The 20514-nt window shown below is 37.1% G+C and overlaps 1 protein-coding gene across 5 annotated transcripts in view; it reads right to left on the bottom strand.

Moving 5' to 3' along the window:
* Positions 1–1021: 1021 nt before the first annotated feature.
* Positions 1022–20514, bottom strand: part of MBIP (MAP3K12 binding inhibitory protein 1) — a 25582-nt gene continuing 6089 nt past the window's right edge. Inside the window, exons 4-9 of one of the 5 annotated variants that reach the window (XM_077769204.1) lie at positions 20355–20451; positions 17785–17850; positions 17405–17557; positions 13532–13629; positions 7167–7205; positions 1022–5957 (exon numbers count right to left, since the gene is read on the bottom strand). In XM_077769204.1, the coding sequence (XP_077625330.1) occupies positions 5850–5957; positions 7167–7205; positions 13532–13629; positions 17405–17557; positions 17785–17850; positions 20355–20451 (561 nt within the window). In that variant the 3' untranslated portion in view covers positions 1022–5849. The remainder of the gene's footprint in view (positions 5958–7166; positions 7206–13531; positions 13630–17404; positions 17558–17784; positions 17851–20354; positions 20452–20514) is intronic. The other 4 variants (XM_077769205.1, XM_077769206.1, XM_077769207.1 and 1 more) reach the window with 4 other exon arrangements.

Genomic DNA, 20514 nt, shown 5'->3' with positions numbered 1-20514 from the left:
AATTCCTCGGAGAGTTCTGTGCTTCCCAAGAGCTGCAAGTTATATGAGGCAAGTAAGAACGCTGAAGCATTTTGTCCTACAAGGATGGGTTGTTTTTGAAATGATCCCAGCGTTTTTACACAGGAAAAGCAGTTTGCCAGCTACTTAAGTTTTTACTTTTTTTAAAAAGCAGAAGCATGTAAACTTCTTTATAAAAATTATAAAATCCAGGGGTTTTCTCACATTTTTATTCATTCCTTTTGACTAAAGTTTCTCAGAGGAAGTGTGTGGGGAGATGATCTCACAGGTCTTGGAACCATTTTTAAAAATTAAATCTTTGAAAGTAATTTTAGCTTGCTTATGTATATGATTTTTTTTACTTTAGTATTATAAAAATTAATGTTAAGCATGTATGAATTTTACAAAGACCTTCAGATTTTAAAACCACATCTTAGGGGCGCGTGGGTGGCTCAGTTGGTTAAGCATCCAACTATGGCTCAGGTCATGATGTGATGGNTCCAGTGAATCTTTGAAATAAAATAACTATAATATATATTTATTTTTATTAATTAATTTTATTAATAATTTTATTATTAAATGATTTTTATTTTGACTTTATTCATTTTATTAATAATTTGAGGTATAAAAGGATAATTTAATTAGAAACTTTAATAAGAATTTAAGCATGGTAAACACGATTTTTGGTCCATATATTTTGGCTTTGAAGATGTTTACACACACACACACACACACACATACACACGTACTTTAAAGGGAGGTAGATATATAAAATGTCAGTTGAATGTGACCAACTGCTTGTCACTTGCTATGCATGAACCTGGAACATACCCATCTTGTAAACAGTAACTCTAGATTTCAAATACAGTCCTAGTAAGTTCTAGCTTATCATTACTTCTGGTTCTTTTGCACTTGCATCATGAAAATGCAAAACTTTAAAAAATGATGATATGATTTTATGCCAACTATTGGAAAACATTTTAATTTTTAGATATATAAGCATCAATTAGAATGACCAGTCCAGTAATTTTTTCATTTCCACATCATTTATTTCCTTTTAATCACCTGTGTATAGACAAACATGCTGTCTTCAGCATTTTTACTTTACAACTTGACACTTTCACTTTACAACTTAGGAACTGTATCAAGTAAATATTGGTGAATAAACATCATACAAAGTGAAGAAATACAACCACACCACCCATTTAGCAAAATTAGATGATCCAGGTCCTTGTAAAATTTGCATGATGACTACTGAATAACTGGATTGAAATACCTGATATTCTAATTGTCCTTAGAAATACATGGTTCACCCATTCATTCCAGAGTTTGAGAAAACTGATTTTGAATACACAATCTGAAGATTCATGATCTGAGATTTTGCTTACATGGTCAGTTTCGTCAACATCACTAGGATCCAGAGCACTGTCCTCCGTCTCTTTGCATTCACCTTCTGATTCCTTTAATAATTATGGAAATTTTTTCTGTCAGTTTCCTTCTACTTGCCATTGTAGTAAAAATAAAGAATTATAAACTATTAACTATAATCATCATTGAACGCCTTAAAAAAAACCCCAAATCCTCTAAAGATGGTGTCTCTCCAGACTGTTATTCTTTTTAAAAGATAATGCAATGCTTTGGGCAATGTTACATGAAAACGGAAGGATCATCATTTATTTTACTATTACATCCTATTACATTCTTCTAGGTGTTTCCATCATCATTCCATTTCCTTACTATTTTAGTCTTTTAAAGCATAGTTGCAAATAGCTGATTAGTAATGATTAAGTAATTCCTGGGATGATGAAATAAAATAATTCAAAAGATGTGGAAGAAATTAAGTCAGTGAGATATGATAATGTATCTTAGAGTTATAGAAGGGTTCAGTGGACCTCTATGAGAACTGAAAAACATGACTTTTATCCTAGTTTTAGAAAGTAAATTTTCTTTTTATCCCTTAGAGAATATTAAGAGACTAAAAGTCATGAAATACCAGTCTTTATAAAGTTAGCACTGCTCAAAAAAGAAACCCAGAGCTAAAATTTTGTTTAGTGGACTCATGTGATATCTCTAGGGTTAAAAGATCATAAAACATTTTCAGAGAAAGTCATGGGGAAAAACAGTATTTTTTAGAGAACTAAAAACTTTATAAAGGCCAACTGTTCATCAATCTACATCACAGGGGCAGAGTTTCCACCCTTGCCTTCTTTGTTGGAAGTGCCACTTATTCCCCCAGTGCGGCTTTTTTTGTTCTTGAATATCCTAACACTCACGGCACAGATAATTGGTCCAGAGGTAGTTTTGAATATAAATTACTCTTTTTTCAGACTTATAATAAACATGGGACACTGGAGCCAGAGATAGGTCAGAGGGTAGCAGCATCACAGACCCCAAAGTCTTATTCAGAACTAAATTGCAAAGAAGGAGAAAAGAAGACATTTTCAGAGAAGTCAAGCTATAAGCAGAATGAAGCATCAATTCAGAATCCAGACGACATGGCTCAGTGAGGGAGAGAGCAACAAAACCTGTCTGAACTTCCTGCAATTTGAATTATTCTTTTATTTTCTTTTTTAATTTTGGGGGGGGTGAAGGGGCAGAGAGAATCCCAGGCAGACTCTATAACACGCCTTTACATAAGTAAGAGTTGGGTTTCTGTTTCTTCAAAACAACAAATCCCTAAAACAGAAATTAGTGCCAGCTATGGGATTGCAAGTCACCTTTCGCCTCTGAGCGAAAATGAAGAACTAGCTGAGGAGTCAAGGCAAAAGGATAGAGTAAAGGCAGGAGTGACAGAAAGGATCCCTTATTCCACAGAAAATTGGGTAGTTTGGAGATAAGGGGTGGCAAAATAGCTAAACAACTGTCTAAAATGTCTTGGGACCCAAACCACATGTCACTAAAGGCCCAAATTCAGATTTAAAAGTCGTCAAATGGCAAAATGTAGGATTAATTCCCTGTGGACATGATTAAAATGCAGTGGCAGAGTTTTCTATATCAGGTTGTCTGGCAGTTAGGGGAAAGCAGAAATTACATATCTGTTTCATAAAGGTAAGTCTTTTCTACTGAGATTGTTGAGATGAGGTCCAGATATTATTCACGAATTTGGAAAAGCTCAGGGCTTAGGAGCCTAGCAATTGAAAGGTTATCCAGCAGTAGCTAGAATAGTTCGGGAAACCCAGCTCTTTTCCACAGGCTAAACATACTGATTACTATCACCCGTTAGTGCCCAGCCCTTAGTAAATCGCTTCCTTAGATTGGAGTGTAATCTGTGGAGGGGAGGGATTTTTAGGGGTAGACTAAGGTAGAAGTGCTTCCTGTTCTGCAAAACCTTTTTTCCCACTTTTCCTCCTTTACTCTCTTGAGGACAGGGCCATTAAGAACAATGGGTTTAAGAAGAGCCAAATTAACAAAAATCCTGAGGGAATGGTCATTAGGTAGCCTGGTAATTAAAGAAGCAAATTTACCCCCACAAAAATGCCTAGCATTGCCTTTCACTCACAGATGCACTCAATAAAATGACTGAAGGGAGCCTGGGTGGCCCAGTCGGTTCAGTGTCCGACTTCGGCTCAGGTCATGATCTCAGGGTTCGTGGGTTTGAGCCCCGCATCGGGCTCTGTGCTGACAGCTAGATCAGAGCCTGGAGCCTGCTTCAGATTCTGTGTCTTCCTCTCTCTCTGACCCTCCCCTGCTCACACTGTCTCTGTCTCTGTCTGTCTCTGTCTGTCTCTCAGAAATAAATAAAACAACAACAACAAAAAAGACAGTGATTGAAAACTCACTAAAATTCTGGGGTAGCTATCATCAGAACCTTAGTCTTGAACAAGTACCTATACCAACTCACATCAACATGGTGTTTAGTCCTGATCTCTTCTGGAGATTCAAACTCAAGTAGAAAGGATGCTGGCACCAGACAGTACTTTCTAGAGTGGAGAGAGGCCTGAAGGACAATGGGAAAAGGAAATCCTTCTAATGGACAGATCCTAGGACTATCAGGCATGATTTGGGAACATATTCTACTGCCAAGAGGGTCAAGAAAACAGACTCAGGACTTTTATTTAGGAGCAGACTAGTGACCAGTATGTGATCCTATATTCTAGGTTTCTTCCCTACCTCTAAGTCAACCTCATTTTTATCTTATTGACTTTTTCCTGTTATTATTTATTGGCATGATGGTAGTAAATGTGCCAGTAAACCCAGAGGAGGTCACTCTGGCAGGAGGATTACAATGACCAGATTGTAATGGAGACTGAGGAGCAGTCATCTGCAGCTGTGCCTTTAATACTGGATTATGTTGGGCAAGATGATCTTGAAGGATCAGTTACTCTGCAGAGAAGAAATATAGTGGTAAGATGTTAGTAGAATCAACCTAGTCCACACCCACTTCTTGGGAATGATTTCAAAACCCCCCATTTTTTCCCCAGTGACCCCACTTTCAAGTCTTCTACAAATGGTTGTGCAAGGTTGTGTGCACACTGTATATTTCTGTGAGGTCCTGCCCCACATGCTGGCCACAACTGACTGAGACCCCTGATCACACTGAGTGAGATCCTAGAGTTGTGAGGTTCCACAAAGTTGGGTTCGAGTTTGCACCATGTCAACTCAAAGGCATGAGTGCCAAGGCTATAGAGACAGGGCTAACATGTCACCCTGTATTTACTATGAAATAGTAACAAAGAGGCCTTTAGAGAAATCAGTTCACAGAGAATAAAGCAGTCACACAGATGATGATCAGGTGTAAGAGAAAAAGAACGAAGGGGAGAGATGGACAGAGGGAAAGAGAGGAAGAGCAGAAAAGAAGGAAGGTAGGGCACAGAGACAGAACTAGACATAGGAACGGCCTGAGGCAGCTAGAGACACAGAGGAAGAGATGAACTGTTGGTGACCTCCTAGATCCCCAGCACACTGTCCAGCTATACTTCTAGCAGTCAAATTCCAGATTTCTGATTCAACAACTTCCTATTTACAAGCTATTTTAGGTAGATTTGATTCTTGCAACTGAAACAATTCTTGACCTAAATATCTGCTCCTTGACTGTAGCTGCATCTTTTAAATGTTTAATTTGCAACTATAGAAACACATATGCTGCCTAATGTAACTGGGACACTGTAAAAAAGTGAGGCTGTCAAGAGAGAGGGACTATTGGCAATGTCTAAATGCTTTCAAAGACAGACCTGGTTTTATACTGTAATAATAGCTAACATTGACTGAGCACTGACCTTGGGCCAGTTTCAATAGCTGTATATGCATGACCTCACCTATTCATGACAACTGTAGGTTTTATTATTATCAGTCCCATTTTACAGATAAAGAAACTAAGACACAAGAGATTAATTTGCTAAAGGTCACAGAGTAAGCAGATAAAGGTAGAGTCTACTATTTATTTACATTTAAGCTGACATTTGGAAAAAAAGTATGCATTCACTTAAAACAAGGTGATAAATTCTTGTTGAATGCCTATTACATACAAAGTATTGATTTAAACAAAAAAAAACTGGTCAACACTGATGTTACAAATATAAAGTCCTTTTAAATATCACTATTCAAAATAAATCTTCCTTTCTGTGGTACATACACACACACAACAAATGTGCTTTCAAATTAAGTTTTTCAATTTCCAAAATACCTTCTTTAAAGCAGAAGGGAATACATTCCGACAATGCTATTTTCGATGCCTTAACCATTTCAAACTTCACTGGAATATCTGAAGATGACTTGCTGCAGGCTGGACTCTTGTGGAAAGAAACCTTGTTTCCAGAGGAGAGTCTACATTGATAAACATATCCATTTAATTAATTGCAGTGTAAGTTATATGTATATAACAAAAGTAAAATGACAAGAATGAGAGGAGATTTTCATGGAAGGTGGTGCGTAGCCATGGAGTCTGCTTCTCTTGATTTTCTGAGCAGGGCTTGTCTGAGGGCACTAATTTTTTCATCAAGTTCAGCCAGTGAATAATTCTGCTGTAAATAACAAGAATAGAAATTGCTGAATAAGGCTCTGAAGTATCTTAATGCAGATAAAAGGCTAAATGAACTATAAATATTGAAAATATGGTAAATGTCTTTTTTCTTCATAACAGTAATTTTTAAGTGTCTTTATGATTATTGTTATTATTTTGAGCGAGAGGAAGAGAGAGCGGGCGCATGAGTGAGGGGCAGAGAGAGAGGGAGCATACTCCGTGCTATCAGTGCAGAGCCTGGCAAGGGCCTCGAATTCTTGAACCGTGAGAGCGTGACCTCAGTCAAGAGTCAGATACTTAACTGACTGCACCACCCAGGTGCCCCCATAAGAATAATTTTTAAATTGAACTATATATGTTGACTATATCATAAACTTAAAGGCAGAAAAGAATAAGGCTTAAAATATTTCTTACTTTTTTTTCTCCTTCCTTATGATGAAGCTCTCCTGGACTTCTTATACTTTGAAAGGACTGTAAAAACTTTAACTGACTATTCTCACAATAAAAAAATTAAACTTTAGGATTAATTTAACTACTGGAAATTCTCTTTTGATGGATCAACCTCTCCTGGAAAACACAGATGCCCTCTGTGATTTATTCAAAATTTTACAATAAAAAAATAAGTAGTAAGCTGTTCTTCAAAAATAAACCAAAAAAAGTTTTAAAGTTTTCTCCAACTTTAAATTTACATTGCTACCATTAACGGCTATGAGAACCTCACTAATTAAGATTCAACTAATTAATACAGTGGGACTGAGGAGAATGATGGGCTGACGTCAACCTCTGCCAAACATACTTTTTTGATATAGATGCTGCTAATTAATTGGTAGGGTCAGCAAAAAGGAGGGGGAGGGGTGCCTGGCTGTCTCAGTCAGTAGAGCATGGGGCTCTTGATCTTGGGGTTCCTGAGATGAGGGGGGGATTTAAATTACCTAGCATTTGTTATTTTTCAGCATTTTGTAATTGATAATTTTTGCCACAATCAAAAGCTAGATAGAGACTTTCATATTTATTTGACTCATATGAATCCTTCCATGCCCTTGAAATAAAATTATTTATTTCAAGTTCATTAATTTATGCTGCCCTTTTTTTTTTTCAGTCTTAAATCCCAGGGTATGATCTAAGCAACCAGTGTAGAAACTTTTAATGATGAAAGTTATAAAATTTCTCCAACTATTTCAGAAGCCACAATGAGAATTCAGTAACTTACTTGAGGTGGTTGTACTTTTCTTCTCTTTCCGGAAAAGCTCTAGATAAAAGGTAAAAAATGGTAATCAATGCTTAGAGAATATAAACAATTTTCCTTTACGGAATACTGAACAAAATACAAAGAACCCTGGCAGAAACAAAGTCCACAGAACTCCCCAAGCACTATCTGCCACTGACATCTGCCTCCTAGTATTTTGGAAAATACTCTCTAAAAGATGGTACTAAAAGTATATAGTAATAGGGTGCCTAGGTGGCTCAGTCAGTTAAGTATCTGACTGTTGATTTCTGCTCAGGTCACGATCTTAATTCTCAGGAGACTGAGCCCCCAGTTGGGCTTTGCGCCAATAGCGAGGAGTCTGCCTGGGATTCTCTCTCTCCCTCTCTCTTTCTGTTCCTTCCCCCTCTGTACTTTTTCTTTCTCTCTTCTCAAAATAAATAAACCTTAAAAAAAAAAAATTATGTAGTAGTAACATCAAAGCAATATGCTCTTCCCTGGCTACACACACATTCCCATTAATTCCCAGCTTCTAATGAGGGAGAATAATTATGAAGGAGATGCTCAGGGGACTTTTTCTACTTAGTTTCCTTTTTTATTGCCTTTCAGGATATTGAACAAGTGAAGCAATAAAGGAAAATAGAATTTCGAGTATCAGGGGAAAGCACACACGCATGCACACACACCCATGACTGACTAATGATCACTGTGGTTGTCTGTACAAGCAGCTATCCACTGCTCCTCTGTAGGTCTCAGGGGAATGCTGACTGCATTCCACTGGTCTTGTCAGTGACTAGAATGGACGTGGTCCCAGTTCTGGCCATTGAATAAGAAGAGGTCTGCTGGGAATTAGCGGGGAGAGCTTCTGGAAAAAGCTTTCTCACTTCTAAGATAAAGGCCTCAAAGGAGGCTGCTGTGTCTGAACAGGACACGGGAAAGTAGCTGTCTTGCAGTCTGCCACTGGGGGGAAAGCCAATACCAAGCAGAGCTTAAGGGGAAAGAGCCCAATTCTTTGACAACCATGATTTAGCCAATAAATCAATTAACCCTGAAGAGTGTACTACAGTTGAACTTCCTAATTTATAAGTTCTACACTGTTCAAGCCAATTTAAGGTTAAATCTCTATTACTTAAGCTGACAACATTCTTACAGACATGCTGCTGAGCCTTTTAACCTTGAATTTTTTCTAGATTTTCTTCTTAGTTCCACAGAACCACAAGCTTCTGAATGGCAAATTAGTATATTGGTACATTTAACAAAGAAACTGTCAATGTAGGTGGCAGAATTTTCTCATGAATATTTCTGACCAGTGAGATTTAGAAAAAAAGGTAAAAACTTCAATTTTTCTTTGTGTCAAAGCTATTTCAAAGAATACTGAGGTATGCTTCTTTATCAGTAGTTACAGTGGGTGGGAAATCATGAAGTGCTATAATTATTATTTTTTTAATATTTATTTTTGAGAAAGATACAGAGTATGAGTGGGAGAGGGGCATAAAGAGAGGGAGACACAGAATCTGAAGCTGTCAGCACAGAGCCCAACACGGGGCTCAAACCCATGAACTGAGCTGAAGTCGGACACTTAACCAACTGAGCCACCCAAGTGCCCCGACGTACTATAATTATTAAATATGGGGGTGGGGGAGTGCTTATATAAACAGGTTTCTTCCTTTGCCAAATGAAGCTGGATACCTGTGAGGGGGTCCATCACCTTAATGTTCAATTTTGGTCAGATGACTCCTCAGTCTTCTACCTTCCCAAGAGGTGCCTTTTTACACACCTGATTAAAATATACTTCCCATTGTTTTCCTAATAGTTTAGTCTATAAAATATTGATAGTTTCCATGTCATTGAGCAATCAGATTATTACTGTATCACGAAACCAAAGTGCAAAGTATCAGAATGAGGAGAAGGCCATCAATGATTCAGTAACTTAAAAACAGTAAATTGTGGTCTTTGGGGGCTTATCTTAGGTGTAGTGTCTTTAAGTATCTCTTCCATTCTAGTCCCATCCCACTACTGTGATTCAGATTTCTCCCTGGTGTGGATAATGATATATTTCCTAACCTATCTTTCTTGACTCTAATCTCTAACTCAAATTTCATAATGCCACCAGATAGGAACGTAAATTACAACTTTCTCTTTCTCAAAAACTAATTGTGCACCAGTGACACTAGAACTGCAGACTGGTTAGTGGACCTTCAAGGCCCTCCAAACTGTGTCTGCGATTTAATTTTCTAGCCAGATCCAATTACTACCTCATGCTTCAGGCCCACCATACACTTTCACACACACGGTCTGTGCGCATGAAGTTGACTCCCTTCTTCCGATATTTACCTTTAGAACCAGGAGCTACCATTACAGACAAGGTTAAGAGTACACCTAGTCAGTGCTTTGGAATAAAGTTAACACACCTTCAGAAGTCTAATAATGAACTAGCAGCCAAACCCTATCCATTCACACATTTATTCAATGCCTACTACCATCTATGTGTTCAAAGATGAACAAGACTCTGTTCCTGTCCTTCAGAGGTTCAAAATATAGTGTGAAAAATAGATGTGTAAACACATAATTACAAGTGATAAGTGCTGTAAAATGAACAAAGTGCTATGAAAATATATTTGTGAAGCATGTTATATTTACTGTTTCAAGGGTCAAAATTTAAAATCAGTAAATAATTCTTTGGAAAAACTAATACTTGTAGCTCACATCTTTGAAATGTCTAGTAAGTGATGCCCTTAAAAATTTTTAAACATTACCCCATTCAAATCTTTTCACGTTTAATGTGAAGAATGAAGATCTTTAGAACCATTACATTAAATAGTACAACAAAATACTAATCTTTGTTACCCATGATAACCATCTCTATTCAACTATGAATCTTCCCTGTTTAGAACTCAGCTACATGTAAATCTGGATTAAAAACAGGTATTTTCAGAGTTTAGAATTCAATTTCTGCAAGAATTCATTCCATAAGTGGGGCGCCTGGGTGGCTTAGTCGGTTAAGCGTCCGACTTTCGCTTAGGTCATGATCTCGCGGTTCGTGGGTTCAGGCCCCGCGTCGGGCTCTGTGCTGACTGCCAGCTCAGAGCCTGGAGCCTGTTTCAGAGTCTGTCTCCCTCTCTCTCTGACCCTCCCCTGTTCACGCTGTCTCTCTCTCTCTCTGTTTCTGTACAACATATGGTCTTTTCTGTACACTTTTGAAAGATATGTAGAAATATGTAATTGCCAAACATGTACTCCCAGCAAGAGGATGGTGAGAGTGATGAGTATATGTCCTGCAAAGTGTGTATTTAACTCCGCTCGTGTCCACAGATGTTCCTAGTGCTGGACCTACTTCAAGCAAAGAGAGTGGTTCCTAGAGATGGCACATTCATTCTGTTATGGAGGGGGGAGTAGGAGATCTTCTTTCCCTTTGGACCTGTGCCATGTTTATTTATAGGCCTTAAGGATAAAGTTAATTTGAATGTTTAAAACTTTTCAGTGTTTTGTCCTTCCTTGTAGCTCACTAATAATTTGGACTAGTCATTTCTAATTCTAATCCAAAAGTGATCCTTCTAATCAAATATACATTGTTTAACAGATCTGGAAATATTTTTTTACAGTAGTAGTTTTATCATGAGTATGGCAACCTAACACATCCAGGCCCATCCTGTTTGCATTTATAATGTTTCCTGCTCCTAAAGTTAGGCAGTCACCAAGTTTCAGACTTCAGGCCTCTGACATTCCCAGTGTTCTTACCCATTCTGTGTTTTAATTATCACCTCTACACAGACTCTCCCAATTATTTGAAGTATAAGTCCTACTCCTGAAAAGCTTACCTGATCTTTCTATCTGCATATCCTGCCTGATAGGACTCTAAATTCATATTTCCTCCCAAAATATCTGCCCTTCCAGATTTTTGTATTTCTGTCAATGATAGTATAATTTTCCCAACCAGAAAGTGGTCTCACCCTTACTCTTTGCCTCTTGCATTAATCTTTTCTATTCTCACTCTCTTGTCCTTAGTTCAGAATCTCACTTCATATCTAAGCTAGTATAATGCTGTCTCCTCCTTCTTGTCTCTCCCTTTTCATTTATCTCCCAGAGTATTAGATAAATCTTTTGAGTAACTTGCACAAGTCTCTTCCCTGCTCAAATGCTTCCTATAGCATTTAAACTTTAAATGCTTTTGGGGTGCCTGGGTGGCTCAGTCGGTTAAGCGGCCAACTTCAGCTCAGGTCATGATCTCACGGTTTGTGGGTTCGAGCCCCGCGTCAGGCTCTGTGCTGACAGCCAGAGCCTGGAGCCTGCTTCAGATTCTGTGTCCCTCTCTCTCTGCCCCTCCCCTGCTCACGCTGTCTCTCTCTCAGAAAAAAAAAAAAAAAAAACCATTAAATGCTTTAAACGTCTGGATATAGTATTTAAGGTTCTCTACAATCTGACTAGTCTACCTCTTTAACCAAAACAGTCTAAACATTCTATGCTGTGTATAAGACATTCCCAAAACAAAATTATGATTTGAAGGGCTTGATCTTTTGTTAGCCAAGTTTAGTAACAGGTAGATGTTCAGCTATATAAATCAAAATCAAATAATGATGGAGCAAGGTCTTCTAGAGGCATCTAATACTATGATATTCTCTGTTAAGATCAGTTCTACTGTGAACAAGAACTATACTAACAAAGTATGAAACTGAACTGGAAAAATAATCTGCCTAGGGATTACTTACTGAAGGCAGCTTGAATGGAGAAAAAACTTATGGTAGACTGTTTTAGGAAAAAGCATAAAATCTTTATCAAGTTTTCTAAGAAGATACATTCAGAGAATCCTAAAAGTGGAAAAACCTTTGCAATTATGTAGTATAACCAAGAAATCTTCTAAATTAGACAACTGAGGGCCAGAGGAATTGTGTGATTTACTCACATTTTACATATTACACAGCTTATTCATAGATGGTTTCTGTAACTAAATAAATGGTAAGTTACTGAGATTTAACCATGTGCTAGACAGTGTGCTAAGTCCTTGACTGGTATTCTTTAATCCTTGCTTCAGCCTTTAGAACTTCAATAAACCTCATTTTACATTTGAGGGGGAAAAAATCACTAAAACTCTTTTTCTAAATTCTTGATCTTTAGGCTTCATTGCTCACTTTTGTTATATAAACCTGCGTTCTTCATCTGGAAATACTTTTCTTTACCTTACGGCAATACCCAATTCACCACTTTGGAAAAATTACTGCTATATATACCTAAAATAATTTTAAATATATTTTCACCAGCGACTTTAATGATTCATGCTAAAATGAGTTATTTTACATAGCTTTTCTGATCCAGGAGTTTTAGTAAAATTTTCACTAAAAATTTAGTAAATTAAAACATTTTGTTTACTTTTAGATTATTTCAGTTATTTCTAATATGGCACTGCTTTAAAGAAAAACAATAAAACAAAATAAAACCTCAGAAAAGGCAGGTGTATGTATAATCACCCCAGAAGACTGAGTAAAATAACACAGTGAGCTCATGATCACTTGTCTGAAACCTTCTGATGTGACAAAAAAGAGACTTATCAGCACAACACTGTTTCTTAAAGTCCTTGGAAAAAGGGGCAAGAATGAATGAATGAATAAATAAGTGCTAGAGTTGAGGAATTAGACAAATATTGACTAGTCTTTCAAAAAGTTTGGTGGTTAAGGTAAAGAAAAAGGGTGGCAGATTGAGGTGTTTGTTTGTTTAGTATGGAGGAGAAATGTAAACATCTGTGAGCTGAGGGAAGGAGTCTGGAGAGTCTGAGAGGGATTAAAGAGACAGAAAGGATAACTGACAAAGTAGGGTCCCAGAGGAAGCCTTTGTTCTACAAGATAGCATTTTCATAAGTAACAGGATTGACAACTACCTAGGCTGATATATTATGCCATGAAAATGGCTGAAGTTTGAGAATTTGGGTAAGGTATATTAAAACTACCCCTTTAAAAAAAATGAGTCTAAATATAATACAATATTCAGAATCACAATGTTTTAAAAAGTAGGTAATTCCTACATAAGACTGTTTATCTTTTAATTGTTAACACAGTGTTTCACATGGGGCGCCTGGGTGGCTCAGTCGGTTAAGTTTCCGACTTCAGCTCAGGTCATGATCTCGTGATTCATGAGTTCGAGCTCTGCGTTGGGCTCTGCACTGAGAACGTGGAGCATGCTTTGGATTCTGTGTCACTCTTGCTCTGCCCCTCCCCTGCTTGTGTACACTGTCTCTCCCTCTCTCTCTCTCTCAAAAATACACATTAAAAAAAAAACCCCACCAGTGTTTCACATATAGCAGGTAAATGATTGAATTATTTGTTATATGATGAAGCATCATAAAATAAAATAGTTATTTTTTTAAAGACACTTATACTTACTACAGATTGAAAGTATTCAGGAGAGATGCCTTCCAATTCAAGGATTTTATCCTCAAGTTTTTTAATTCTCTGATAAATGTCTCTTGGCACTGGACCACCTAAATACATTTAAAAAATTTTTGAGATACTATTGAAGATAATGAACAAGAGTAAAATAAAATGAAATCCTTAGCTCATAATTTCATGTTAAACACTATGAAATGTATTATATTACACCTCTCCCCAAGCCCCATTTATGCTTCCTATATTGCTAGGAGTTTTGTTTTAAATTAAATTTATTACATGCTACTAAATAGTTCTTATATAGAACAATTTCTACTTCTGATAGATTTTGATAGTAACTTGGGAGGAGAAAAATGCACAGGGGCAACAGAGTTCAATTTGGTGACTGCAATATGTCTTTATCACTTTCAATTTATACTTCTCCTTTCAGGACACATTTTTTTCCTTTAACCTAATAGAATGTTAAAGAGGAGCTTCACCATAATTCCTAACAAACTTTCTGTGGAGGGGGAGGACAAGTAAAGGTTACTCGAATTTCAATGTTATGATTATATCCCAAACTCTCTTATTTCTCAGTCCATCAATGTGACCATTCTGTCTAGACCCCCACCTCTGTCTGGATTACCACAACCTCCAAATTGGTCTCCTGGTTTCTGCCTTGCTTGCGTAGGCTACTCTCCACACAGTAATGATCTTTTTAAAATGTAAGTCAGATACTGTCATTTCTCTGCTCAAAACCTTCCAATACATTTGCATCTCACTCAAACTAAAAACCAGAGCCTTTACAGTAGTATATAAGGTCTGAAACAATTTGGACATTCTCCCCACACTTCTATCATTCTTGTCACTTGGTTCCTTTTTTCTGTTGTTCAGGTAGGCCAAATACTCTCACAGCTTTAGCACCTGTGGTTCCCTCTACCTCCCTATTCACAAGGCTCTCTTGCACCAACTTCACTTCTGGGCTCCTGGGCTCAAACGTTACCTTATCAGGAAGGACTTCTCTAACCACCCTTTAAAAAATACCAGTGCTATAACCCTCCCCCAGATGCACTCCCTATCCTTTCCCTTATTACTACTACCTGACAGTCCATATATTTTGTTTTCTTGCCTGTTTCTCCACTTTTATGTAACCTCCAGGAGGGCAGAATTTTGTTTTGTTCATTGGGATGGCTGTGCAGCTTGTACACTGCACAAACCTAAGAATCATCAGTTCACAAACTAAACAGGTGCTCCATATTTACAGACTGAATGAATACATAATTAGATAATCATTATGCAATTAAAGTATATGGGCAAATTTTCATATCAGAAGTATCAACTTGTTAAGTATGAAAACTCTAGAAATGGGTTTTTTGAGAATTTTTTTATCTTAGGATTTTGGTTGTTCTTGTTCTGGAGTATAGTAAAATGAATTATTTATTCAAATGATTTTGCTCTTGCTGCTCCCTTTCCCTAGAATGTCCTCTGCCCCACCTCTGTATCTTTCAAGAGTCAGTTCAAACCTCACCGAATCAGTGAGGCACTGCCTGAATCTCTTCACACGGAGGCTCCTTGTGCCCCACCATGTCCTTCCTCCACAGCCCCCATAACATTCCACCTTAGCATTACTTTTTCTATCAGACTGTAAAGTTCCTGAAGCTAAGAACTGCAACTATATCATTTCAGCATCCCTTGCGTCTAAAATCGTACTTGACACATAGTAGGCATTCAACAGATATTTTTCAAAATTAACTACTTGATACTATTAGACTTAATAAGGTCAATCCTTTTATCTCATTGTTTTTTTTAATTAATTTAGTTTTGGGGGAGGGAGTTAATTTTTAATGCTAATCTCTTATTACTCTCAAAGATTTACTCCCTCTCATCTTCCACTTCCATCCAGCAAATACTCCAGCTAGACTGGACTCTCAAGTTCTGTAACCAGATTTTTGTGCCTCAGTGCTTTTTACAGACAGTGTTCCCTCTTCTTGGAATAATTTGCTCCTGTGTGCTGACAAATTCCTACTAACCCTTCAAGGATGCAAATAACACTTCACTGGGGATCCATCTCTTGACTTCTCCTGAGAGAGTTCAACACTAACTTTGTGTATCCATTGTACTTTGCATATACCTGAAATGGTGAAATGAGCAATCGTTCATTTAAAAACCTCTTGAATACCAGTGTTGTGCCAGACACTGCACTAAGCAGAAAGTAATGAACATGGCAGACAGTTTGCTCTTCCAGACCTTGCAAGGGAAACAGATACTAAACAAACACAACTGTGCTAACTGCTGTAAAGGAGGGCAGGGAATACCAGGTGCTACTGAGACTACATGAAAGCGCAATCCGTAACAGTCTGGGACCAGGAGGGGAAAGCATGGGCATAAGAAAAAGCCTTGGGAAAGGCCCTAGGACAGCAAAATGAGCGGGAGCTGGGAACTCTGGAGATGGGGCTGGAACTATAGGTATACACCATGCTATTTAAAATTATAATCCCCTCCCATCCTAAGCTCCTTTCTCTTCTCTTGGTCAACCTGTTTTTCTCTGTAGCTTTTCTTGTGCAGCATATAATTTATTACTAGAATTTTTGTTCACATGTATTCTCAGTGCCTAGAACAGGACCTGGCTTACAGGAGGAACTTAATACCCATTTGTGGAATGAGTGAATAAGTACTAACTTTGGTATGCATGTAAGGGCAATGGGAAACCATTAAAGAATTTTTCACTGGGGACTACCAAGATCAGATTCGAGCTTCAGAAAAAGCAATTTGGCCACTGGTACAGATTTGTGGTCTTGAGGAAGAAGACTAGTGGCAAAGCAACCAGCAAAAGTCTTCCATCAGTACGAAGCAGGGAAGACAGTGATTTCAACTAGAGAAGTAGCTGTGGAAGTAGACACAGTGGGTAGGTTTGAGAGATATTTAGAAGATAGAGTCATAGTATCTGGTGGCTAAATGAGAAGGGAGACTCAGGCTTTACAGCCAATTAAGACTGAGGTTTGACTTCCAGTTGTCATTACTATCTTGGGCATGTTGCTTGAGCTCTCTGAACCCAGTTTCTTTATCTGACAATAACAGCACCAACACCTCACAAGGGTACTGTTAAAAAACAGGTGCGCTGAGGGGCGCCTGGGTGGCTTAGTCGGTTAAGCGTCCGACTTTCGCTTCGGTCATGATCTCGCGGTTCGTGGGTTCAAGCCCCGCGTCGGGCTCTGTGCTGACTGCCAGCTCGGAGCCTGGAGCCTGTTTCAGTCTGTGACTCCCTCTCTCTCTGACCCTCCCCTGCTCATGCGGTCTCTCTCTCTCTCTCTCTCTCTCTCCTAGAAATAAATTAAAACATTTAAAAAACAAAAAAAAACAAAAAAAAAAAACAGGTGCGCTGACATGTATAATACTTTGAGTGACTGGCACTTAGTATTATTCAATAAATGTTAGTTCACTTCCCCTATGGCGTTTGCTCAGTTATATGCTTCTCTTCACTGAAAGATCTTTGAAGACTAGGATCACATTTATCAATACTTGGTACGTAGCACAGTGGGTGATAAGAATGAGAGACCGTCGTGGTTAAGTTATGACATTGGTGGCAGGAAAAAGAGTACATTAATTTTCAGCTGTGACTTTAATAAACAGAGAGTGTCAGGACTTATTTGGAATCTATTCCCATTCTACTAACCGTCCAAATTGGGGAGGAGTGCAAGAGGAGGAAGAGCATGGACACACGAACTGTAGATTCCTTGAGAGTAGAGACTATGCTTTGTTCATTTTTGTACTGACCAGAACAGTGTTTCGTCCACAGCAAGTGTTCAGTGAAAATGCTGGGACTTAATAAATTGTGTAGTTTAACTACTTGCAAAGGTACCTTGATGGGGCACTGCCCAGCGCTCTGCTTACCCGTCTGCAATCGCAAGTGAGCCTCAATATTTTGTAGTCGTTCTTCTACAGCCTGATTTCCACAGTCTCGGAGCATGCCGTTAGGTTTATGACCTGACCCTTGAATTCCTTCAGGTCTAGTCTGTGGTCCATATGTATTCACAACTCTAGAAACTAAATTAAGAAACTTTGAAATGTAAATTTAATATGCTCCTAAGTCAGAAATTCTGTCTCCCTAACAGCACTTTATAAAGACCATCTAACCAACCTAAGTAGGAAGGCAAGACATTTTTTGCATTTTAAAATAAACAAAATTTACATAGGAAGGTGATTTCTATTCCTTTTGCTTATAATCTGAAATAAACTTCTGTCAGTGATGAAGATATGTAGTGGATACTTACCTTTTACGTGACTTTTAAATCCCGGGTAAGGAGTAAAAATGGCATCAGTTCTTGCACAACTGTTTTCTAAGGAGAATTTAGATGAGTATAAGTTAAATATATTCTTAACTGCAAATGTATGAGATTTTTATAAACTTCCAACAAATCGTATTAACATACTACTACTAAGAGAATTATCATTTTAAAAAATAGTAATTAAATTACCACCTTATACAGAATAAAATTTAGTGACCTTTACCCTCTAAAATTTATAAGCTTTAATCTTACCTAATTTTCAGATTTACAGTAAGAAAAGTCCTCAGCATTCAGTGGCATAATTTAATATAATTTTTAATAAATACCAATATTCCCCTAAACCATCTGGGCCTTTGGGGAAAATACTTTATGTATTACAGAAAGCATTTTAATGTAAGCGAAAGAGACATTTTTCCCTTTATTTCATCACAGAAATAAACAGAACTATTTTTACTGAAATAACCTTTTAAAAAAATATAGCATTTTTATATTACTTACTGGTCAAATTAGCAATCACCCAATAAAAAGGATTAATTATACATTTGACACATTTTAATTTCAGAACTCCACACAAAAAAGACCTTGAAACCTCAAGAATAAACACATGCTTTTCCACTTTGCGTAGATTTCCAATGCTCATTAAAAAAAAAAAAAAACCTCTAATCACAAAAACTATCTCTTTCCAGACTGTTCTTGTCAAAAAGTACAATTTTAGGAAAAAATAGTTGTAAAAATTTGTTCCAATTTTTTTCTAAGCTGAAAGGTAGTTTTTTTTTTTCTCAAATTAGGTATCAGTAAATTAATTACAAACCCAAGGGGAAAACTGGAATAATGTTAACATAGGTTTCAAATATTATAACACTTAAAATGACATTAAGTAAAGCCATGCACTGCAGCAAATTTCCTGAAAAATTCCCCTTATTTTATAATAAAAAATAGATGGAAAAAGAGATACTAAAAGAAAATTCTCTTTTGATTTTTTAAATTGATTTTTTTAAAAAAAATCTATTTTTTGTTTCAGTCAGATTGACAGGTATCGACGGAATATACTAACACATTATAATACATTCATATTTTTCCAGTCTAAGTTTACTTAACAGTTCTGCTGACAAATCAAACTGTGAATATTCTAAATTTATCCTTTACATAGACACTAAACAGAATCATTTTCTTTCCTTTTTTTTCCTTTTGAGATACCTCAATATACGTTTAAAGGGCCATCACTTCTCCATTCTTTTTCTAACATTTCATGGGGCTAAGGGTTAAAAAAAAAAAGAAGCTATCATCCATTCCAGAGTTATATTCCATGTATATAGATTAACTGACCCATCAGTGAGAAATTCAGCATGGTGTGAAGATAGTAAATGTATGAGTGCTAGTCACTCTCCACAGCAATTCTTCCTAGCACTGTTTTGAGCCAGCAAGGGATTGAATGGGCCAGGGAATCCTGCTGAGCATTCAATTCTTGTCAATTTCTATCCCCTGGTGGTTTATAATAATAGAGTTAGCAGGGAGAACAGAGGAATAACATTAGTGACACATGTGCTTGTTCCCTCAACAAACCCTTTCTCATGGGTTGCTTACAGTTGGATGGATTGCAGTACCTGAGATTCTACCACTATCGCACCTGTTCTGAAAAGCTAACAGGAAAATATACTAAGTCTAGAGATACGCATGTATAATGTTAATAGCAAAAATGGCTGAATTCAGGACCCACTTGAGTCTGTATTATTTCATTATTAAGAAAATCAGTGTACCAATGTAAGTGTCAATTCTAGGTTCATCTGACAATTCTGTATTCATAATAATTAGCTAAGAGATGTTAGAGGCAACAAGAAAAATGTTCATTCCAATTAGGAACTCTTCTCCATAATTTTTTCTGAGAACTACTTGTTCTGATTATTACTATGATGCCTGAGTAAGATCTATGCCAGTGCTTTGCAATATTTTGTATTCTGCAGCATACTTGCAGAATTGTAAATATACTATAGCACCAAGTGGAGAGGAAAAGGAGAATCTGATAAGAAGAACAGCAAATGCATGCACTATGAGAGAAAGGGAAAAAAAAACGTAAGATACCACAGTCTTCATGACAAATTTTTTTATCATGGCAGAAAACATTTCAAACAGCTCAGGAGTAGTGAGAAAACTGCTCCCTCTTGAGGAGTATTAACTTTACTAAGTTCACTTTATATGTTAACATAATTTCAAAAGTACATTTATAGGCTTGAAATTTATATAGCTTAGTTCCTTATTCTAATGAGAGTAAGCACCACTGCCACCCACTCTTCATTTCCTAAAGGAACTTTAAATGAATCTTCACCTGTGGTAGCCCTTGTGGGTCGCATCTGATCTTTGCATAACCAAAATGAAACCTGTTTTTGCAATGTAGTCTATTATTAAACAGAAAGAAATTCTGCTGCCTTAGCTTCTAAGTAAACCTATGAAATAAACTGGTTTAATGTTATTCATTTTTAAAAACAAATGAAAAATCAGAGCAAGTGTAAAAACTGTGCTTAAAATCCTATGAAAATTAACTTCTTCAAGGTAGTTACCTTGATTACAATCAATAACATTGCAAAATTCCCTCACGTTGTTTTCATTGATTTCAGCTTGCTTTCTTTCAATAAATGCAGATATTCGTCTGTCAATCTACAAACAATAAGGATGCATGTTTTAACAATTCAAGCTTAAGATTTAAAAAAATAATACCCC

Source organism: Crocuta crocuta, unplaced genomic scaffold, assembly GCF_008692635.1.
Source record: "Crocuta crocuta isolate KB4526 unplaced genomic scaffold, BGI_CrCroc_1.0 scaffold65, whole genome shotgun sequence".
NCBI lineage: Eukaryota > Metazoa > Chordata > Mammalia > Carnivora > Hyaenidae > Crocuta > Crocuta crocuta.
Note: the sequence above shows the minus strand (reverse complement) of the source record. Positions and strands in the feature narration are given on the sequence as shown.